The sequence below is a fragment of the Electrophorus electricus genome, chromosome 15 (assembly GCF_013358815.1).
Source record: "Electrophorus electricus isolate fEleEle1 chromosome 15, fEleEle1.pri, whole genome shotgun sequence".
NCBI lineage: Eukaryota > Metazoa > Chordata > Actinopteri > Gymnotiformes > Gymnotidae > Electrophorus > Electrophorus electricus.
The window spans coordinates 15,121,462-15,144,969 of record NC_049549.1 but is presented as its reverse complement, the minus strand read 5'-3'; the positions used below and the strand labels follow the sequence as shown (position 1 = coordinate 15,144,969).

At 45.5% G+C, this 23,508-nt stretch overlaps 2 protein-coding genes across 9 annotated transcripts in view; one reads left to right on the top strand and one right to left on the bottom strand.

Moving 5' to 3' along the window:
• Window positions 1–19,686, top strand: part of mark4 (microtubule affinity regulating kinase 4) — a 33,851-nt gene extending 14,165 nt beyond the window's left edge. The window contains exons 4-19 of one of the 8 annotated variants that reach the window (XM_026997679.2): window positions 1,573–1,621; window positions 2,212–2,277; window positions 3,494–3,564; window positions 3,766–3,822; window positions 4,059–4,295; window positions 4,731–4,850; window positions 4,980–5,079; window positions 5,345–5,454; window positions 5,543–5,726; window positions 6,002–6,234; window positions 6,947–7,050; window positions 10,889–11,164; window positions 12,170–12,252; window positions 13,697–13,741; window positions 14,110–14,143; window positions 16,278–19,686. In XM_026997679.2, coding sequence (XP_026853480.1) covers window positions 1,573–1,621; window positions 2,212–2,277; window positions 3,494–3,564; window positions 3,766–3,822; window positions 4,059–4,295; window positions 4,731–4,850; window positions 4,980–5,079; window positions 5,345–5,454; window positions 5,543–5,726; window positions 6,002–6,234; window positions 6,947–7,050; window positions 10,889–11,164; window positions 12,170–12,252; window positions 13,697–13,741; window positions 14,110–14,143; window positions 16,278–16,611 — 2,103 coding nt within the window. In that variant the 3' untranslated portion in view covers window positions 16,612–19,686. Of the gene's footprint in view, window positions 1–1,572; window positions 1,622–2,211; window positions 2,278–3,493; window positions 3,565–3,765; window positions 3,823–4,058; window positions 4,296–4,730; window positions 4,851–4,979; window positions 5,080–5,344; window positions 5,455–5,542; window positions 5,727–6,001; window positions 6,235–6,946; window positions 7,051–10,888; window positions 11,165–12,169; window positions 12,253–13,696; window positions 13,787–14,109; window positions 14,144–16,277 lie in introns of those variants that run through there. The other 7 variants (XM_035534129.1, XM_026997672.2, XM_026997674.2 and 4 more) reach the window with 7 other exon arrangements.
• On the bottom strand, window positions 19,417–23,167 carry ckmb (creatine kinase, muscle b). Its single transcript, XM_026997681.2, has 7 exons — window positions 23,059–23,167; window positions 21,537–21,746; window positions 21,098–21,252; window positions 20,838–20,970; window positions 20,429–20,724; window positions 20,094–20,283; window positions 19,417–19,921 (listed from the first exon to the last, which is right to left on the bottom strand). Exons 2-7 carry the CDS (start codon window positions 21,724–21,726, stop codon window positions 19,743–19,745), a joined length of 1,143 nt encoding a protein of 380 aa, XP_026853482.2. The 5' UTR covers window positions 21,727–21,746; window positions 23,059–23,167; the 3' UTR covers window positions 19,417–19,742.
• Between the last annotated feature and the right edge of the window lie 341 nt (window positions 23,168–23,508).

Here is a 23,508-nt window from a genome sequence, read left to right as displayed (position 1 = left end):
AGACACTTTTCTTTCTGTTGGAAACACAGATTGCACTCCTTAACCCATAGTACTGGAGACTGGTCTTTCTAGCTTTCTTTACAGTGAAATTGTTTCTCCTTTCCACTGAGAAACATTCTCCAAAGCCCTTTTCTAAGTGCGCATCGTGACAAGATGATTGTGATCTTGTGTCTGTCTGCGATGTAAATAAGGAACGGGCCTGCTCTAATACCAGTCAGGCTGGTGTGTTTTGACACAAGGCACTGTGTTTGGGAGTCTGCAACTACGTCTAAAGCCAGTGAACGTTTACGCCAAACAGAGAGTTGCTATTTTTGGTGCCGAAAAAGCTCGATCATCGACCGGGCAGCGTTGTCAATGGGGAATTACCATTAGCGGAGTAATGTAATCCAGGCCTGGGCTTTGTGTCCGGAAAACGGCCTCTTCGGTGTTTAGAGAGGGCGCAAATGGAAAAGCAGTTAGCCAAGCACCAGTGAAACAATGTTAAAACAATGTCAGAGGTCTCGTGGGAAGGTTTTCTCTTTTATGCTGTCAGCAGGCGTGAAGATGACAAGAACTGGCGACACCCGATGAGTCTTTCTCTCAGTTTTGTAGTCGTCTTCCCTGAAACAGTAACAGAATATGACGGTCTTGTGACGCTGTTTTTAGGGGCACGTCCTGTTAATGTTATGTTCGTGATGGGCTGTGGGAACGTCTGGTTCGTGAAGCTTGATGCAGACGTTTCTAGCAGCTGTTGTCCCCAAGGCAGGAGCACTGGTGTACACGTCTAGATGCTTAAAACGCAGGACACCCAGAGGGCTGATGCCATGCAGAGGGTGAACCACGTGGCCTTCGGTACAGCTGTCGGTCTGTCTGTGCAGTTCTGGGTCTTTCTGTCTGTCCCCTTTTCTCTTTCATTTTACTATTTGCATTTGTCATCTCCGTTTAGCTGTGCGTCTGCTTCTCCGTCTCTGTCTCAGCTTCCTTCTTTCTTAATCACTTAATTATTTCTTTCTTCTTTCTGGCCTTTCTGCCATGGCTGTTTGTGTACTCCTCTCTCTCTCTCTCTCTCTCTCTCTCCCTCTCTCTCTCTCTCTCTCTCTCTCTCTCTCTCTCTCTCTCTCTCTCTCTCTCTCTCTCTCGCTGTCTCCCAGAGCTACCGTGTGTGTTTTGATGAAGAATGACCACTGATGTTGCCATGTGGCCTGTCAGCCCTCAGCACATTCTTTTCATTCTTTCTCACTGTTTCTCTTATTTTCTATTTTATACCTCTCTCTCTCTCTCTCTCTCCTGGGACTAGAGTGAGCGTGCCTCTATGCTGGGCTTCTACCTCAGGCCCCCCAGAAATGTGTGATTAGTGAGCTAGGCTTCAGAGTAGAGGCGCTCGCTCATGACCCTTTGGCATCAGTGACGAGATGAATCAGTGGGTTTCCCCTGTAGTTACCAGCTGCGCTCGCTATCATTCTTTCCGTTCCACTCGTAGGTTTGGGGGTGAACTCCACTGTGTTTGTTTGACCCTGTGTGTCAACATTTCTGTACCTAAGCAGTGTCTGTTTAAGTAAGTCAGGTTTGTAATGGCTGCTGTTTCTCCTGCAGCTCTTTCGAGAGGTGCGGCTCATGAAAGGTCTCAACCACCCAAACATAGGTGAGTCACGTTAAACTCTGAGCTGCCTAATCTAAAGGGTGTGTGTGTGTGTGTGTGAGTGTGTGTGTGTCTGCATTGCCCGTTTTCCCTCTGCCTTGAGCTTATTGCCTATTACTTTTTCACCTTTTCAAAAATGTTACCATTTACATGTTGTTTTATATAACAGCTATGTTACTGTTACTGGCCATAATTTGATAGATACTGCCCACAAACCAGTTAATTTGTCAGTGTCTACCAATGTACAGTGAGTCCTCACACAGCATGTGCTGGGGCGCTGTGTGCGGTGTAAGTTATGTATGCTTAGATAACATCAGTATAGTCAAACCACATTGTAGGAAATGTAGGAATGTTTTCGTTTCATCATCCGCCCCACCTTCCTGCTGCTGTGATCCCTGGAGATTTCATGATGTTGGTTCTAGTCCAGTGGCGAAGTTGTCCTGAATAGAATGTGCTCTTAACAGTAGTAAATGGGGGAAAAAACTCTTGGTTTTTGAGAATGTCTTCTGTATAAACGAGCAACACACCCATACGGAAGCTTTTCTGCACTGCTACCTTTCTGAATCACTCTCTCCTTATTTTATCCTCTGCAGTTCAGCTCTTTGAAGTGATTGAAACGGAGAAGACGTTGTACCTTATTATGGAGTACGCCAGTGGTGGTAAGGAATCCTCGGGTCCTACACACTCTCAGAGAGCAAATACGTGTGAAATTAAGATAAAGCCCAGTCTTTGATTAGAACTGAATGTATCTCTTCTGAATGTATCTCTTGCTGCCATGGCACAAATAGTGAAGTTTGAGCCTGGATCAGGCCCTCAGTAAGAACAGGGTGATTATAGTGGTGACGAGCCCACCCTGAATTTTTGTCATTTCAATGTTTTTGTCCTGCAACTGTGCCTTTTTTCGCCTGTAGTTCACTGAAATGTAACGTGGCAAGCCCTCACCTACACACACACACACACACACACACACACACACACACACACACACACACACACGCATACACACACACACACACACACACACATACTCCAGCCTTCCTTTATAACCTATACATGTACCCTCCAGCATGGGCTCAAACATGAACAAACACGTGTATTCAGACCATTCACCTCACTCACTGTGCACACACACACACACACACACACACACACACACACATACACACACACACACACACACACACAGTACATGCATCTGTCCCAGCAGTCCACCATCCTCCCCTGAGTGCAGCTTTTCCTGGTTTCCACTACACCTTCACCCTTGTGCTTCCCCGAGCTCGGCCCATGCTCTCTTCCTTCCGCTATTCATAGCTGAGTAAAGCTTCTTTTAACTCCAGTGCAGCTTGCCTACTTCAGCAGGCGGGCGGGCAGGCGGGCAGGCGGGCAGGCGGGCAGACCCGCTCTGAGCTTAGCAGCCCATGCACTCGCCCGGTAGCACCGATCTGCCCCGGCCTGTGCTACGTGCGTGCACACTAAGAACTGCTCCACCCACTAGCAACCTGTCATCTGTGTTCCCCTCTCACAGGCCTAAACACTCACTCTGGCTCTGCATCTCTCTTTCAAAACACGTTCTTGAGAATTGTGAGGCCTATATGCAAAATTTCTTCAAAGTCACAGGCAATAGAATATCAGTCTGTTTTGTTTTCTTTACATATTAAAACCTTATTAAATAAATGTAACCATTAAATTGATCTTGAGTTAAGTATGTAGTGTTTTACTGAGTTGCAGTAACGTGTGACGTCTACTTCCTCATACTTTTAAACACTCAATTATTGCTGTTGTGTTGTACAGGAATAAAGTTTATTGTGCATCCTCTCTCTCTCTGCCTCTCTCTCGCTGCCTCTCTCTCGCTGCCTCTCTTCACATCTGGAACAGGTGAGGTGTTCGACTACCTCGTGGCGCATGGGAGAATGAAAGAGAAGGAGGCACGAGCTAAATTTCGGCAGGTAAGACATTCTGCCCTTTGACCTGTGAAGCCTTGCTCAAGTCTGCTTTCCTTTTCAGCATGACTGTGTAAATAGACTTCCTGTTTTTGGACTCCACTGTTTTCAGGGGGTATGAAAGGTTCTCGTCATGAATACGCCCCTCAGCACTCGGTGAGGAGGATGTAATGGTTAACTGTGTTAAAGGTGTCAGTCTGCTTTCAGATTGTGTCTGCCGTTCACTACTGCCATCAGAAGAGCATAGTTCACAGGGACCTGAAGGTATTGTTCCCAGTGCCGTCTGTCTCTTTTCAGTTAGCACTCAGAGTGTTGTTCATGTCACCCATATGTCAGACCCTGCATCACACATTAACAATTCTTCCATTGCTTTAAAAACATGTTTTCTCTCTCTCTCTCTCTCTCTCTCTCTCTCTCTCTCTCTCTCTCTATATTTTTCTTTTTCTCGCTTTCTGTTTCTCTCTGTCTCGCTTTCTTTCTCTCCCTTTCTCCTCCCTCAGGCAGAGAACCTGCTGCTCGACGCTGATTCCAACATCAAGATCGCCGACTTCGGCTTCAGCAATGAGTTCACGGTGGGCAGCAAGCTGGACACGTTCTGCGGCAGCCCACCCTACGCCGCACCCGAGCTCTTCCAGGGCAAGAAGTACGACGGGCCCGAGGTGGACGTCTGGAGCCTGGGGGTCATCCTCTACACGCTGGTCAGCGGCTCGCTGCCCTTTGACGGGCAGAACCTCAAGGTGAACCGGCTCGGGGATTTTCGGTCTGTCTGCTCGTTCTGTTTCCCACCCACAGTCTGTGACTCAGTGTTTTCCCGTGCAAGACAACTGATGAAGACCACAGGTTTGGCGCAGAGCAGTTTGGCCACTCTGTTGCCTTGGTGCAAAAGCTAATATCCGTCCCTGGTCAGATGGCTCGAACACTGAGCTTCCGTACTGCGCGTGCAACTCTGTGTGACGTAGTTTCTATATAAGGAATTCCTCCTCGAGGCTCTGCGAAATGTTTACTGAGGCGTATGTGGACACGGTTTCCATGTGCCACTTGGCATTTGTAAGCGGTGTTAACGTGATGCAGGTCCAGTGCTGTTCCATGTGTCCCCGGGTGCCCAATGCCCTTGCCGAGACGTGTCTGGTCAGACAGGGCGCTGAACGGTCTCTCTCTTCGTCCTCCGCCAGGAGCTGAGGGAGCGAGTCCTGCGGGGGAAGTATCGCGTGCCATTCTACATGTCCACTGACTGCGAGGGCATCCTCCGCAGGTTCCTGGTGCTCAACCCCAGCAAACGCTGCAGCCTAGAGGTGGGGAGGGCTCACTGTGGCCTACAGCTGCCGCTGCCGCAGTCCACACTCTCGGCCTTGGGCGGCGTTGCCGTGAGCAACACTGCTTTTCCAGGGTAATCTTAACTTGTCTGTCTGGGTCTCCCATAGCAAATCATGAAGGATAAGTGGATGAACGTCGGATACGATGGCGACGAGCTGAAACCACACGTAGAACCTGTGGAGAACTACAATGACTCTGAGCGGATAGGTGAGATGGTCTCTCCTCCCAGTGACCAAGCCTGCTCCTGCAGAGCTGCTGCCCTGAGGAGTTCTGCTCCTGATCTAACACAGCTGTACCTGATGTAACACATCAGATACTCCTGGACTTTTTCCACAGACAGGTCGTGGTGTTTGGCTAGAGACTGAACTAAACAGAAGTATGATAGATCTGATTTTTACTGCTCTACATTTTTTTCCTTCTGCTCTTAAATAAACGAAGTGTGTCTGTTCATTCTCTCTCCGTTCCGCCACAGAGGTCATGGTAGGCATGGGTTACACCCGCGAGGAGATCAGAGAAGCTCTGACCTCTCAGAAGTACAATGAGATCACCTCCACCTACCTCTTGCTTGGCCGCAAAGGCGAGGTGAGATGCGAAATTGATATTTTATATATATAAAATTATGTGTGTGTTTACGCAGATGTGGTTCACCCATGCCTGTCCCCCTACACAGGATGTCAGTGAGTCCCGGTCGAGCAGTAGTCTTTCCCTGGCGCGTGTACGGCCCAGTCCTATAACCAACGGTACCAGTAAACATTCCTCCACTTCCTCGTCCAGCTCCACCTCAGCCTCCACCCACAGCAAGGCCCAGCGCAGTGCTTCCACCTACCACCGCCAGAGGAGGCACAGTGACTTCTGTGAGTCTCCAGTTCACCTGTCCCCGGTTCTGAAATAACCTCAGTGACTCAACAACTGCAAACTGGTTTAGCCTGAGATCATAGATAATGAGTAGCTCTGCTGACATTTAAGAAATAATACTTGGTCCTGAACTTTTAATTTGTTTGTTTCATTCATTCATATTCGGAATGCCACTGTACTAATGGCATTTCCAGCATGCCGTAGCTTACAGCCTCACAGTAAATCTGCCAGGCTGTCTGACTGTGTTCCCTGTCTTCCCCTGGACATGTGGCAGGCGGCCCTGCAGTGCCAACGGCCCACCCCAAGCGCAGCCCCACTGCGACAGCTGGGGCGGGGCCAGGGCCCGGAGAGGCGGAGCTGAAGGACGAGCGTTTGGCAGCACGCAAGTCCAGCTGCAGCACTGTGGGTAGCCGGAGCATTCCACCCTCCAGCCCCATGGTCAGCATGGCCAGCAACCCCAACAAGGCCGAGATCCCCGACCGCCGCAAGGACGTTCCCATCACGGCGGTGAGGGCGAGATGCCTGTGCAGACAGACGCTTGGCGGCGGAGTTATTTTCTCCAAACACAGCAGAGTGTAACACAGGGCTGTGAAGATAACATTGACATAAAGATAGTGAAGATAGCAGAGGTCATGTAGATGTGGATGTATGTTAAAGTGTAGTTAGGATCAGGGCACACACAGGCCTTCTATGGCAGTATTCCCACAGTCTCAGCATGTGCCTTCTTTGGAAACCAAGCAAATGATCTGACTCAGGTGCATCAGCACACGCACACGTAGGTCAACATACTGGGGCTGAGAATCCACTGCAGAATGATGGGCAATAGATGGAGTGGAAGTAATGCGCCCGTGGTCGTGGGGTTTCTATGAGTAAAGCACTTTTGTAAGTTGCTCTGGATAAGAGAGTCTGCCAAATGCTGTATATGTGAATGTATAATGTGTTTCACCCGTGGCCATGGTGTTTATATAATGTGTTTCACCCGTGACCGTGGTGTTTATATGTGTTTCACCTGTGGCCATGGTATTAATATAATGTGTTTCACCTGCGACCGTGGTGTTTATATAACATGTTTCACCCATGGCCATGGTGTTTGTATAATGCATTTCACCCATGGCCATGGTGTTTGTATAATGCATTTCACCCATGGCCGTGGTGTTTGTATAATGCGTTTCACCTGTGGCCTTACGTGTTTGTTGCTTATCTTGTTTTTGTTCTCCAGAACAACATCCCAGCAAGTGCCATGACCCGCAGAAACACATATGTGTGCACCGACCGCTCCAGCACGGATAGACACTCCTTACTGCAGAACGGCAAGGAGAACAGGTACTGTGTGTGTGTGTGTGTGTGTGTGTGTGTGTGTGTGTGAAGTGAACATGGGTCTGTGGGTGGGTGTTTCTGTTTAGAGTTACCTGATATCATCTGTTCAGTTAAGACTAGATGCTTTCTACATTAAAACCTAGAGAAGTATCTTGTATTGTGTGGTATGTTCTGAAATCATCAGCTGTGTAGGTAAAGAGGTGCCATTTATTAGATCAATGTGGTTTTTGATGTTCCCGGCAGATGTTTCAGCAGTGGCAGACAGCGTGTGTTTCACAGTAGAATCTGGCCCTGGCTCTCTCCAACTTTCTCCCTCTATCTCTCTCTCCCCCTCTCTTGCCTTCTTCCTATCCCTATCCTCTTTTTGCGTGTGCTGTCTCTGTATCTCTATCTCTCTCTCCCCCTCTCTTCCCTTCTTCCTATCCCTATCCTCTTTTTGCGTGTGCTGTCTCTGTATCTCTATCTCTCTCTCCCCCTCTCTTCCCTTCTTCCTATCCCTATCCTCTTTTTGCGTGTGCTGTCTCTGTATCTCTGTCTCTCTCTCCCCCTCTCTTCCCTTCTTCCTATCCCTATCCTCTTTTTGCGTGTGCTGTCTCTGTATCTGTCTCTCTCCCCCTCTCTTCCCTTCTTCCTATCCCTATCCTCTTTTTGCGTGTGCTGTCTCTGTATCTCTGTCTCTCTCCCCCTCTCTTCCCTTCTTCCTATCCCTATCCTCTTTTTGCGTGTGCTGTCTCTGTATCTCTGTCTCTCTCTCCCCCTCTCTTCCCTTCTTCCTATCCCTATCCTCTTTTTGCGTGTGCTGTCTCTGTATCTCTGTCTCTCTGTCTGTCCCACCACCCTCTCTCGTTCGTATGAATTTCCTCTCTCTGTTGTGTAACAGACGGCGTTGGTCGTGTGATCTGATGGAGGTTTGGGGGGTGGTGGGGGTGGTGGATGTTTAACCTGCTCCAGGTTGCAGCTGGTGAGCCTGCCTGAGCTGAACCAGCACCTTCTCTCCAGCACTGTTAGTCTAGAAAACGTGCACCAGCCACACTCCCCATGTCTTACTGCACTGTTCATACTGACCTAAACAACGTACTCTCTTCCTCTGTGGTGTATAATGACACAATCTCTTTGTGGTTTTCCCTAAAAAAGTGTACTTAGGAAGCACACACTATATTCATTACTGTTACTCGATCCACAAAACATTACTTACAGAGCTGCAGAATATTCTGAATGCAGAATATATACTGTATATAAAGTCTAAATAAATGCGTGTGTAGTCAGACTCTCCCACTGTCTGTGTTAGAGTCAAGCCCGTGTGTGGATGTGTGAGATGAGGCTGCTGTATCAGTGCAGGCTTATTTAGAGCATTAACCAAAGTGGCTCCAGACTGCTGGCGAGGCTGTGTGTGAGATTTTAGTGTAGCACCAACTCCAGCACCCTGGAGGGCGCAGAGCAGGACACATGCCAAGAGCATCTTCTCTTAGTGTATGTCTCACTTGTCTCTGTCGCTTACTCACTCACTCACTCTCTCTCTCTCTGTCTTGCTCTCTTTATCTCATTTTTTCTCTTTCTCTCTCGGTATACATGGGCTCAGTCTGGGGATGGCTTTACGTCCTTGGCCAGATTGAATCAGGTTAGTGGAAAGTGGTGGTGGAAAAGACATTGAGTATCTTAGCGAGATTGAAATGGATGCACCTGCTAATGTCTTTTAGAGGGAGGGTGTTGATAAGAGCCTGATCATCTCAATGATACTGTGGTCTGCTGCATTTGTCGAGCACTTCCGCATGCAGTTTCTGGGAGAAAATTGAAGTGTATGTTTTCTATGTTGTGCACAAATTTGCTAAGGATAGGTCAAAAGTTTAAGGGAGGGAAACTAGATGGGAACTGTAAAATGTGTCTTGTCAGCTGTGACTACAATCCTGGAGGCCAGCCTTCAGCCTAGACTGGTCTTATCTCATTCTCTACGTAAACAACTGTGTGTGTGGGTGTGGGTGTGGGCGTGTGTCTGTGCGTGTGCTTTGATTGGCGCTCCTCTTCTCTCAGACTTCTGTATGCGAGACAGAACCTTTACTTTGCAAAGCAGAATAAAGCGCATGAAAGACAGTACTTGTCAAAGCTTGTTTATTTCCAGAAATCTCACAACAAGTTAATTCAGAGATTTTTAACTGGCCCAGTGGATTTGATATACAGAGGTGTGGTCAGCTTTATTTTTCATACTGATGGGTTTCAGATGGCTGTAGTTATGTTTTTCTGAGACCCGGGATAACTACGTCTGAACAGATTGCCTCTTTTTCATTATGGACTATTTAAACTTTGAGATTGTTTGTTTGTTTTTTGCATACTGATCTTAAAGGGACTTTTTTTTTTTTGCCGCTGGATGAACCCCTGATTAAAGGGATCTGTTTGCATGCTGAGGGCTGTCGGGCACCAGGCCTTGCCCAGATGTTATGTGTTTCAGAGACTGTTGCATGTAGTGGATGTTGTTGGACTGGGTCTTGTTGACCTGGAGGTGGAAGTTTCTTTGTTGGGCTGTTTCTTATGTCAAGATTGTTACTGACATGTGAGTGAAAAGACACAGAAAGAGTGTTCCTTACTACAGGATTACTGGAATAGAAGCACAGTGCCCAGTGGGGGATTGGGATTATATTAGGATTATATTGGGATTATACCTAATTTGAAGAACAATTTGTTCGGGCCTTCTTGGACAGTATAACTTGATCATCCATAAAATGTACAATTTTTGTACAAAAGTTGTGTGAAGATATGAAATAAGACATCACTGAGAGGGAAAGTGGGCACAGTGTGGAGGCACAAGCTTGGGGCTGCTGGGAACAGTTTGGAGAACGCTGTACAGCCACCAAGAGGTCAAGAGGACTGGTGATCTCCAGTGGAGGATTTTACATGGGCTTGTTTGTACCTGTGATCAGTCCAAGTGTTTGTGATGCGTGTTTGTTTTATGGTCTTTGTGGCCATTGTTCGTGTGTTTTTTAGAGCGTCCAAGACTAAAGATGCCAATTTGCTTCACAAAGTGCTGTTTCAAAAATAAAGTGAAGATTTCACATCACAAAGCTCTATTTTTAAAGCAGGTTACAACTGCAGAGAAAAGATGAAGTGGCAGCTTCTTTTTGGTTGCGCGGGCAAATGTTGGTACAATACAAGAAGGAACAAATAGGAGCAGATTTGGCCGTAACATTTTGCCGTCATCCTAGCTCTTATGAAATCCACACTCACTTTGGAGTTTGGCTTTTACAAGAACATGACTAATATAGAGGGGTTTGAACTTCAAAGGTGTTATCGAGATATTGTTTGTACTGTGATGAAGAGGGAGTTTTTGCGAATGAGTGGGTGTGTTTGTCGGGATGAGAAGCTGAGCATGTTAAGTGTTCTGTTAAAAGGGGGAAAAGGGGCGTATTTGCTAGGCTGTCTGAATAAAAGTCCCGGTCAAAGATCCAATTAAGAAATACCTCTCACTCTCACTCTCACTCTCACTCTCACTCTCACTCTCTGTCTTTGTCTTTCTCACTTGTGTTGTGAGTGTCCACGTTCGCACAGAACCCACTAGAACATAACAGTTGCTCACTCTCTGCCGATCGGATGTACAGCTACAGGCGTTTTTTGCGAAGGGCCCGGGTCACTCGTGGTCCGGCACGAAATTTCCATGTAGAGAGAGAAACTGAAAGAATGAAACACTGAAAGTGGGAGAGTGAAAGGGAGCCTTCGTAGCAGAAATGACTCAGCACGCGGCGTTCACGTTTCACCCGAGCCGCCCCATCTGTGCCGCTATCTGATCCTCCCCTCCGTCACTGCAGGCCTGTTATTGCGCCCGGCGTGTAACGTCGGTCTCTCTCTCTCTCCCCAGCTCCCTCTCACACCGTTTACCGCCAGCGTCGCCCTCCACGCACAGCATCACCGGCGCGGGCGTGGCCACCCCCTCCTCGGCCGAACGTTCCCGCTTGACCAGAGGCTCCACGGTCCGCAGCACCTTCCACGGCGGCCAGCTACGAGAGCGCCGCACGCCCACGCACGCTCCACCCGCCTCGCCCACCCTGTCGCACGACGCCAGCCCCCTACCCCACGCCCGCAGTCGGGCCACCTCCAACCTCTTCAGCAAACTCACCTCCAAGCTGACGCGCAGGTAACGGGAGAGAGCGGGCCTCGGGACAGCACGGGGCGTCCCAATCAGAAAGAGGGGACACTTTCGAAGTGCGCGGTCTATAGCTGATGGACTTGAAATGTTCTTCTGAAATGTTTTGCCGGTTTGAGCCGTATATCAGTACACCGTCCAAGACTGTTAATTTCAGATAGTTCAAGGCTGAGTCATGCAGGCGTTTGTGTCAACGAGACCTGCAAATCAGTGATCAGGTTTCCTGCTACCCATTGCTGAATGAAATGTAAAGAAGTCAAACAAGCAGGTTTAGAATTTACCTTGGCCTACCGTTTTGAGACAGACAGTTGGGGAAAATGTTAACTTGTGTGCAGTGCGCCACAGAATATGCAGTGAATTAATTTGTGCTCTTGATTTAACACTTGATTTAAGCATATGTAAATATATGGAAATAGTCCAGGCTGAATGAGAGACCGCTAAATATCTCTAGAATCTGATTAAAGACAGCTAAAAATCTCTGGCATTGTATTGAAATACAATGCCAAACCTAAGAAATCACATGGACAAATGTTGCCTGTCAGTGGATGAAGTCTATAGTGATCCCTTGATTCCTCGGAAGAAACCTTTCAGGATTTGATTAAGCATATCTGAAAAGCTCTTACCTCAGAGCTAGTAATCAGTGCCAGAGATCAGCTGCTGGAGCCGATCTGTTTCTGCCTTTCCAAAGGCAGCTGGATTGAGACACCCTCCACGTTAGGGAACGTTCTCTGTCTCCTGCTCTGCGTTAACTCTTCATGTAGTTTCCTTCTTTATTAACCAGTGGCTGCTAACAACCCCCTCCCCAATGGTCTGCGTTCCTCTGTCCTTCTTAGACTTGGCCGAGGTTGGGTGCTCTGTGTCTTTCCTTCTTTTTTTCGCTTGTTTTTCTTTATCAACCAGCTGTGTCTTATTTCTCTGTCAACCCTCCTGCCTCTCTCTCTCTCTCTCTCTCTCCCTCTCTCTCCTTTTGCTTTCTTTCCCCTCTCCATCTCCTAGGGTCAATCTTGACCCCACTAAGCGTCAGAGCTCAAACAAATCCGTCTCGGGCTGCCCTCTGCCACATGGATCGAAAGCAGTTAGTAAGTCTTCTTCCCATCTTTCCATCTCTTCTTTTCCTCTTCTGTCTGTCCCGCCGTTCTCACTTCCTGCCAGGAGCCCGTCGTTGCTTTGCTGGCCAGTCCTTGCATTTGCTGGAACAAGGTTGCAGGGCTCCCCCTTGTGGCCATTATCGAAAGCGCTTGCAATCACAACAGGGAATGCATGCGTCGCGCTGTCCACTGCACTTTGCAGGACAGTATGTTCCTGATGGCTTTGAGCTTGATGTAGATGGCTCCTGTGTGATTAACAAGGGGCACTTTGCTCCACAGTGACTTGCGTCCATCTGCTTAGTTCAGGTTTATTCGTGCTCTCCATCACTCACCACTCACAGGTGCAGTTCTGGGCTTGGCCTGGTTAATGTCATGATTGATCACATGGCTCCCTTGTGACAAGTCCTATTGAGACATGAAACTAATGTCATCCCCCCGCTAGAGGTCTTTTCCTTCTGGGAAAGACCAGAGGCTTAAAAACGTACAGTGACAGGCTTCCAATGAATGGTTTCTGTCTGGTGTCGTTACACAATAAGTTTGGTATACTTTGAGAGGAAAATAGAATGTCCCTTGTCCCCTTTCAGTCAAGAGTGTGTAACCAGCGTGCTGCCTTCATAGGGACCTCACCCACAGCTCGAGGCTGATAGAGGTTGGCACTCACATCTGCATGCATCGGTACTCAAAGAGCTTGCAGGTGCCACGACAGAGGCAGGAGAACGTCTTCACGAGCACTTCTAAAGGCCATGAGAGGCTTCTGCTTTGTCATTGTTCAGGTGAAGGATTAAGGATGCTGCTTTGAGCACTGGAACCCTCAGATGGCAGCAGGCGGACACACATCTTGCGCAGAGCTCTATGTGTGGGGCTTGTCAAGTTATAGTGTGTGTGAACTGTCCGATCATTAATCTAGTAAACCTACAGCTATGTTTTGTTCAACATTTAGAGATTACATTAATGTAGACATCTAGCTGAGATTATATAGAACTCTAATACTTGGCTAATGCTTTAAGGGAGAGTATTTTGTTTAGTTGTGAAAATCAAGATGCAAGCAAACTGCCACCAATTCATGTAGATTGCTGTCAGTAGGAAGTTCTTATTTAACTACTTGATTTCATGGTGGTCATTGTTTTTTTCATTTGTTCATATTGTTGTTCTGGCATGATACTGTGGTGGAATGAAACGCTCATGCATACCCCCAAGACGCACAGATTCACATCTTTTAGGGAGCTTGTAGTCTGTTTTTTTTCCACGGTATGCTGTTTGCTCTATAGCGGTGACGTGTGTGCTTTGCTTTTGTGAGGGTGTTACTGTGGCCCTTCACCACCCAGCGAGCGTTTATGTGTGAGCTTCATTGATTGGTGAATTAAGTGGAGTGGGTGGGGCTTCTTTTTCTTCCTCTCAGCTAATTCCTAATGCAAACCTTTGTCTTCCTCTTGAGGGTCACAGACGAACCTGAGAGAGTCTGCAGATCTCCGGTCACAAGGTGAGTTCACAAGCTTCACCGTAGTTTCCTTCATGTCAGACCCAATTAAGCAGTGCACTTATTCTTAAATCAGGATAACCCATTTTAACTTTTAACTTACATGCTGACAAGATAACTGGATCAATTGGATTTTAACAAAATAACTTCTTTTCTTTAGACCATCCATGAACTTTTAGAAATAGTATGACCTTTAGAAGCTTAAATGAAGATGATCTAAAACTTTTAAGGGCCAGTTTTCTCAACACAGCCTAATGTTTTTAATATGGAATCTCTATTCACAGTGCAGCATCATTTTAAACTAGCTAAGAACTGTGCCTGCAAAACTGGCTCTAACTATTTAAACTGATTCTCTCCCCTCCCCTGCAAAGCCCCAGAAGCAAAAAATCAGGTTAAAAATACCAGGTAACTTCAACCCCATGCTTGGTCCCCATGCACTTCGGATATAACCTGTGCATCAACATATAGCACCAGCTACTGTGTGCACTTTTTGTGGCGTGCACTATTGTTTATTTAATTTTAGGAAAGACTCCCTCCCTTCGCCTGTCCTGCTCTTTTTAACCTGTAGTAGTGTTCAGTTCCCCCATGAGTTACAGCTGTTGCTTGAAATGAAAACCTCATGGTTTGGACATTCCTTAGAAGACCCATTAAGAAATTCATTTCCATCCCCTCTGCGTGGTTTTAAGGACATGCTTGAATTTAATGAGCTCATAGTGTCCATCCACAGTACCTTGCTACATGCCTGCTAGTATCATGCACTGCACCCTCACCTGTGACCTCGGACAAGCGTGCCCTAGAGTCCGTGCTGCTGACAGACGTGTTTGTGTCCGGAAATGAAGTCAAACCCTTAAACACGCACTTAAACAATTCGATGCAACTACACAAACTAACATGTCTGTGAAGCCTTCGTGATGCATGGAAGAGTACGAGAAATGAAGTTAAGATGACTGGATGGAAAGAGAAGGGAGTGGATGAGAATGGGTGCGTGTATTTTAAATGCCTTTACCTCGGTGTGCCTGAGGAATGCCTTAAATCACAAAAAATGCACACATTTGGAAGTCTGTTCAGTTGCGTGTTGCAAATCATTGTCTTTTAGCACTAAATGAATTACAAACATGGACAAATGTGATTTTTGATATTATTTTTTAAATTTATGGTTCAACAGAATATTTTAAATAATAAAAAAGAAAATAACATGGACAAAAATGATGGCACCCTTAAGCTAATAGTTTGTAACTTTGAGAGGCAATCGCTGCACACACGCGATTTCTGTAGCTCTGGCTGAGATGTCTCCACCCACCCACTCTTCCTGAGCGAACTGCTCCACCCATCTCGGGTTTGAAGGTGTCTTCTCCAGACTGCACGTTGCAGCGCTCCCCATAGATGTTCGGTTGGCGCTGGATCAGGGCCCATCGGAGGTCACTTCAGAATAGTCCAGTGTTGTTTTCTTAGACATTCTTGGGTGTTTTTAGCTGTTTGTTATTATCATTGTCCTGCTGGAGGACCTGTGGCCTGCAGCTGAGACAGAGCTTTCAAAAACTGTACAGTGTGTTTGGCTCCAGAATGTCTTGATAGTCTTGAGATTTCATTGTGCCCAGCACAGGTTCAATGCCCCCGGTGCCATTCGCAACAAAATATCCCCATACATATCCCAGCCTCCTTCACGTTTCACAGTATGTATGGCGTTCTTTTCTGATGTGATGTGACTTGCCAGAAAACTTTGGTTTTCTCTCACCTGTCCAAAGGACATTCACCCAGAAGCATTGTGGCTTGTAAACATGAATTTTAGCAAAGTCACAGGAACATTAAGTTGCTTAGAGATCTTAGAGGTCTTAGAGCCTTTAACTTTAACATGTCTATCTGCCATTTTCAGATAAGTCTCTCCTTGGCTTTTTCTGGTCCACGATTCCAAACAGCAGAGTGGCTACTTTTCCCCTTTTTAAATGAGGATTAATGACTGATGATAAGATATAAAATATGTGTGAAGATACTTATTAAAGAAATATCACTATAATCCAATTATTTATAATCTTTTCTAGGGCTACTGACAAATATGTCCAGGCCATTTTAGAATATCTAAATAATAATTGACCTCTTTTAGCATTTTCTTTGCTTTACTCTGACATATCAAATGCGTGCTGGTATACATGAGACAGTTGTGTTTAATTTCATCACATTTCTGGGGGAATGAAGGATTGTTTCATTGAGCTATAAGGGTACCAACAAATTTGTCCATGTCTGTAAATCTATAAAATAATTAGTCATCTTGGATTTGACCGTGGAACCCTCAAAAACCCAAGAACTCCAGTGCCTGCTACAAGGTAACATGTAAAAGTGAGTTTATATAACCATTAATGTTAGAGCACATTATTTTTGTTCAATTGTGCCCTTTTCTCATATATATATTTCTGTCTCCCTTCCCCACTCCACCCACCATACACATCACCTCAAACTGTCCACACCCCTTTTTGTCTTCATGATTTCACTTCCAATACCCCCCTCCCCTCCCCTCAAATCTCACCCCTTCTGTCCAACACAGTCGCCATCTATCTGGGCATCAAAAAGCGCCAGAGCCCAGGACCCCCCGATGTGGCTGGGATGTGAGGGTCCGGAGCCGGCGGGACCCTGCCGACATGGTGCTTGCCCTGCGTGAGGCAGCGCAAGGTTGTGGCTGCCAGGTGCACCAGGCCGGGCCCTTCCTCCTGTCCTGCACACACGGAGCTGCCGGCTCCCGTGTGGCGTTCGAGGCAGAGGTGTGCCACCTGCCCGCCGGCCCCAACGACACCAGCGGCGTCCGCTTCAAGCGCCTGTGGGGAGCGCCGCTAGCCTTCCGGGACATCGCCACCAAAGTGTCCAAAGAGCTGGAACTCTAAGGGCTCCTTGGTGGGAGGAGTTGGGGAAGAAGCGGGAGGATGCAACATTGGGTAGTAGGCAGAGGAAGTGCCCGCCCCTTAAAGCCTAGGCTCCACCCCTGCCTTCTCTAAGCCTATACAGACACTAAAACACACCTAAACACAAAAAGCCTTGTGCCTGCTACACACAAGCCCTGCTGAGAAAACTCCCTTTCCCACTGACTTTTAGTGGGTGTCTTAGCCAAGTTCTATTCCAGTTTACCAGACATTTGTTTTCTGTACATTGTCCCATCTTGATGTTTTTTAACAGCTGCTATTTAATTCATTTTGGATTTATGATTTATTTGCAACAAAAACTTTTTAAAATTCTTTTAGTTTTTTCCATTGTGAATTCATCAGTTATGAAACAGATGTCGTAAAGAGCTTCACTCTCTTCTTTTTTTTATTATTAACACTTTCCTGGGTGAAAAGCTGCCTAAACACAGGAGAAAGATCTGTCAAACGGAAATAAAGTCTGTCTAACCTGCCTGTGTGGGAAAGAGGCCACGGTTGCTTTTCTGAGCCACTAACCTTGTAGCGTCTGTCAGGTTTCTTTTTTTTTCTGCGTTTCAGCAGTTCTTCTCTGTAATGCATCCTTCGTTGTTGTACAGTAGCACTTTAGGGCTGAGTGGGCATCACTTCTTTGAACTACATCTGTCCCCGTCAAATGGTACGGCACGCCTGTCCAGCCAAGTCAATATCAACAACACCCTGTTTTCCTTCTGTAAGTATTATGCTGGTGAGAAGCCTCTGCTACATGGACACAGGACTGGTGCTTTCCACTGCTTTGATACAGACCGTCATCTTTAAACACAGCTACATCTCTCAAGCAGAGCTCTCGGCACTGTGCAAATTTGGTTAGTATATTTGTATGAAACCCTGGAATGTGCAAATCTAGCTGTAGCCTTAGGCTAATCTAGGAGTTGTAGATGTAATATTTTTGATAATGTGACAAGAATCGTTGGGGTGCTAAAACATGTCTGCCAAATTATCCTGTGATATGTTCTCAGTACTGTTCATTGTAAATGACCTTGTTTATACTCTTAGCTCAAAGGGCCCCTTTAAATCACGGTCATTATTACTGTTTGCTGTGCTTGGTCATTTTAGTAACGTTAGAATGTTGCAGAGATGGACTGACCACACTGTATCCCTCCTAAAATCCTTACGGATGGCTAACCCTACCCAGTACCCAGGTGCCCTATGAGCACCATTCTCCAATGATTTGCAAAGGTACAAGGGCTACCTGTAGAGATGTATGCACCATGCTTTGAACAGTTCGCAAACCTTCGAATGAGTAAGTGTAGTATCGTCTCTCACAACCACACCAGATCAGAATTCCTTGCGAGTGTTACATAAACTGTATCAGATCCTGCGTCCCAGTTTTGAAGATCTAAGAAGGCAACCGATTCTGTTCTGACAGAAACATCGCAATTAAGTCTCCTGGATTCACTGTTCAGCAGTTCAGTACTCCTGACATTACAGGTGTAACTGTCATTCTAAGAGGTCTATGGAACGATCAGTTCTGCATTTTAATGCTAGAGGCAGAATCTCTGAGTTGGCCTGAGATCATATTCAACATCTATGAGGAGACTCAGAGTATGCCAGTATGTAATATTCATAGTCCTAAAAAGAACATGTGGCCTATGCAGTGTTTTTTTTTTTAATGCTACCATATGTGCAACCCATTAAAAATGGATTTTCTAAATGATTAACAACTTGGCTGCTGTTCTGGACTGTAGAAGGGGTGTCCATAGTCAGAGCACTCAGGCAGCTGCTGAACGCCTGCATGTCACACATTTTTCAAAACAAATTTATTCAACTTAAAAATACATATATGAAAATGTCGGTAAGCTTTGAGAAAATCAAAAAATAATCTTGTTATGGAAAAGAATAAGTAACTACTAATGACCAGTGAGCACCAGAACGTGTGTGTGTGTGTGTGTGTGTGTGTGTGTGTGTGTGTGTGTGTGTGTGTGTGTGTGTGTGTGTGTGTGTGTGTGAGAGAGAGAAGGAGAAAGAAAAGAGTTTACTGTGGTGTTCTCAATCAGATGGTAAAAGGCACGTTGTGCGTTTTTGAAAACACTGTCGTTTTTGGTCCATCATTGGTTTATAATGTTAAGTAGTCTTAAGTGGTTGAAATCAAAGTTGTTACAACAAGTAATATTTAATCATTCTACTTTGTAAGACAAATAATAGCCTCTCTTGGTCACATGGCAGGCCACTTAGCGTATCATGACTTTGCAATATAAAGTAGCCTTAGTCACCCAAAACCTTTTTGTTGTTGTTTCTGTTCTGTTTATGTGCTTACTTTTTCCTGTGTCTCCACCCTTCAACTACATGCAACATTTCACTATTTATTTTTGTTCAATATTTATGCAATTTGTAATGGAAAAATAAGACTTCCTGGTTAAGATGTCTTGACTAGCACGATGTCATAGGTTTGCGTTAGCAATCATGCCCTCTTGAGGTAAATAACCACATACTCTCTCTGCTCCTGCAAAGCCGACTCATTGCTTAAATATGTACAATTGTGTAGAAAAAGTAAATTATGATTGAATTTAGTTTTGTTATTTTGAAAGTTTTAGATTGTTTTTGCCTTTAAATGTATAGAAAGGGGAATGTCTGAAGTGACAGATGAATAAACTCACTGAGTTTAGAACTTGCCTTATCGGTTGCGTTTTGTGTTGATTGCAGTTTTCTAACATTTCATTGTCATCAGTATCATAAGTAAGCGGGTTACAGTATAGCACGCATGCATTCAGATGAGTTACAAACGAGGACATGGCCTTGATTGTTACATGGGGCTTTTTAATTACTTACTTTGTACAACCAAAAAAAAGGTTTAGGTGAAGACAGCATAGACAGAGTTTCCTCAGCCATGCGGCAATTTGATCCCAGGATGTTACAGAAAGAATGGGAAAGAAAGATGGCATTAAAAGGGAGTGGAAAAAAGGGGAGAAAATCAAAGGCGACAGGAAAGGAAAAAAGGAAGAGAGGGAACAGTGTGGAGTGTCTCTTGGAAAAGTCAAGCGAGAACATTTCTCCTGCTTGCACTGCGTGAAAGACAAGGTTGCTCCTTAGAACAGATACAAAAAAGAAGCACTTCTCCCACTTTACTTCTGGGCAGGGATCATGTCATCAATGGACTCGCCCTTCTCCAGCTTCTTCTCCATCTCAATCATGAGCTTCACGCCATCGACCACCAGCTGCACCTGCTGTACTTCAGAGGAACCCAGACGGTCAGCGTTGGAGATGTCAAACACGCCGCCAACAGATGCTGTGTCCACACCACCTGGACAGGAGGGGGAAAAGGAAGGTCAAGCTGACTTCAAGGATTTCGAGTGCTTGCTACCACTGCAAACTGCTTCTGTCAGAAGTATGATGTGGCGGTAAGACGTGACAAACAATTATGAAAGCACAGTTGGAGTCTGTTTAGCATTTAGATTTGCTCACGCTAAGCTTACCTGTGCCACGCTTCTGCAGACGCAGTCTGGTGAGGATCTCCTCAAATTTGGGGTGTGTGCTGAGCTTGGGCAGCTTGACATGCACGCCACCGCGCAGACCAGTGCCAAGGTTAGAGGGGCAGGTCAGGATAAAACCGAGATGCTCATTCCACATGAATCCGTGGTTGTGCTTCTTGAAGACATCCTCAATCTACACAACAGTAGGACAAAGACGCTGATCTCTGTCATATATTCAGACTAATATTTAATGAAAATCTGCAGTTATGCCGTGAATATTTCAAGGTTTTGAATATCAGGATTTTGAATTTCAGTTTCAATATCTGATAGGTTCTTACCTTCTGCAGGCCAACACAGAACCTCTTGAAGACCTCCTTCATGTTGCCACCCTTCTGCATGGAGATCACACGCAGATGGTCCTCCTCATTCACCCAGACCAGGAAGGTCTTGTTGTCATTGTGATAGATGCCTCTTGCATCAGGCCAGTCACGGGCCATGCCAGAAGCCAGCAGCAGAGGGGAGACAGGCTTGTCAAACAGGAAGTGGTCGGCGATCAGTTGATCCTGCTCCTTTTCAGTCATGTCCTTCAGAGGGTAGTACTTGCCCTTGAATTCACCATCCAGGCTGGTCATAGCTGTGAAGAGAAGGTGCCGCAGTCTGCATGGATGGCTATCTTTAGAGAAGCTACTCTAGATAGCTGGGCGTGTCCCATATTTTGCTGGCAGTGGCTAAACAACCAACACTCACCCTCGATGGACAGTTTCTCCACGGCCCTACGCTCGCCACGGCTGTTGTGGGGAGGCAGGGTGTATCCCTTGAGGCTACGGCCAGTGCGCACACGGCTGCTCTGGACATAGTTGGGGTCAAGATCATCACCACCCTGAAAAAGATTGAAGAGATATCTTTCCTGGGATTTTTTTAAACTAACAAGTTATGATTGGTTTGATTAAAAAAAAAAAAAATAAAATAAAATAATAAAAAAAAAAGATCATGAAATACTTCCACACCTTCAGGTTCTCCCAGTTCAGATCAGTGTTGTGCTTGTCAGTGGGCTTGTAGCCGCCGTGACGGTCGGAGATGACAGGATCCAAGAGATCCTTGAAGACCTCATAGGACTCTTCATCACCAGCCACACAGCCCACAGTCATGATGAAAGGGTGACCTAGAAACAGGAAGAGGCTTCATAGAATAGGTCCAGATAATGGGGGTCTTATAAAAATGAACTAGAGCTGACATGTCACTGGAATGAGTACAGTGCCTCTCCTACTGGAATTTGTGTAATCAAGAAAACCCAAAATAATTATTGCAGATGAAAACCTTTCTAGGTAAGCATATTAGTATATTAAGTATATTAACTGAGTTGTTACAGTGATTGGACATTGTTAAGACCAGATTTGATTTTTATTTTGTTTGTGTGTGTGTGTGTGTGTGTATTTGCGTTCTTACCAGGGTTGTCCACACCAGTCTGGATGATGTCATCCAGAGTGAAGCCACTTGGGGTGGACTTGCTCCTCAATTTTTCATAGATTTCTTTGGTCAGTGCCTTAGCCATGTGGTTGTTGTGCTGAGAGAGGTCAGGATATTCCTCCTCCAGACTAAACTTCATCTTATAGTCATTGTGGCAGTTCTTGGTCATGATTGCACTTTTCAGATGATCTGTTCAGACAAACCACAAGAGAGAGCATATCCATCATGCTTTATTCTTCTACTGCACAGATAACAAGTGGAAGGAAGGCTATGCAATCTGTTTAGAAAATAACCTTATATGATACAGAAATAATTGCTTGAAACATTTTATAGATCATTCACTTGAAGTGGTTTAGCCTTGGCTTCAGCAATATGCAACTGAACAATTTTCAAAATTCTATACTTGTTTTCTGAGCAAAAGGCAAGCAGTAGCTCTGGGCTTCTCATAGCATTCAGGGGTAGTATATTTCATGACTGGAGCAAACCCTTGTATCATTGTCTAACTGTAACTAGCGCATCATATTACCACATATAGTGGTGTGAGGCAAGGTTTGTGTGCTTAAATGTATCCGAGAGCAGATGATATTTTTAGCATGCCTGCCAAACCCTCACTCCACTTACCATCTACACCTCTCTTATTTCCAGAGGGGGGTTGTTCTTCCCAAAGTTGGAATTCAATGTTGGTCGATGTGAGCAAGATGGGTTTTTTTTTTTTTTTCAACTGAACTCACATTGTTAACAGATAGAAACTCATCAGAACTACTTTTTTTCCTGTGTGGGTTGAGGGGATTATGCCAAACAAACTATGCACAGGTTTCCAGAGAACCAAATGCTAACGCTCTGACGGCACAGGCTGATCTTAAATCTATAATTATCTTGTAACCAGGCATTCATGCTATTTTCTTTATGCTGCAAGCATATTATGTTTCATAAAAAGATCGTGTGTTTGCGACACACATTAAAACAGAACTTAACAGACGCTAAATCAGTCTTGCCATGGTGCCCTTTTTTTGCTACACCAGCTGACCTTGCAAGCATGTGTCCCAGGGCTAATTCCAGCCACACACAGCAAAGCACAGTCCATGCTGTTCTCCAATCTTTGCACAGAATTAGATTCAATCTTCCTAAACTCTGAGCCTGTAATTTCTTGAAACACATTATAGCTCATTCACTTCATGAGCAAAATGGTTTAGCCTCAGTTTCAGCAATATGCAAGTGAACAATTTTCAAAATTCCATGAGAACAACTTCAGAAACTTTTTTTTAGAATTGCAGAGGACTTCAAATAAACAATCACATTTCAGGACTCCATACTGCAGACACTGTAGAGATATTAACCATTTTTGTTGAGAAAAAAAGTTGGTAGGTAACTTAAAATCAAAAACCATTAAAAAAAAACTTCTTTTAACTGTACTTTTTTGATGCAGAACCTTTTTATATTTCCACACAAATATTCCCCATTTCCCACCCATTTCGATTTGTAGAGCCACTGTTGTGTTTACCTGCACGAGAGAAAGAGGTAACAGTCCTTGGGATCAGAGCCTGTCCACCAAAGCCAATGTAGGGGTTGCCCAGCTTTGCAACATGTCACACCTCGGCTTATATACTCAGATGCTCAGTGCTCATTGGCTGGTCATTCCCTGTAGGCTCCAAATCTATTGGAGACTAGCAATAGGTAATAGCAAGTTTAGGTTCTAAAAGGAAAGAACCTACATCACAACACCCGAGACAGGGTGACAGCTGTCTCCACCCTTTAACAGTGGCTTGTCTCCTTCTTCTCTGTGGTTACAGGAACTGAGAGGCTCAGACAGAATCAGCAGAGGTACAAAATTCACTTCCTGTCCGCCAGGTCTCTTAAGTCTTTATGTTTTTGTTTACGATCCCACTGGTGGATCCCAAGTTTCATTGCAGTAGTATGATTTCTGCAGTAACTAATGTTCAAAGATCTATAT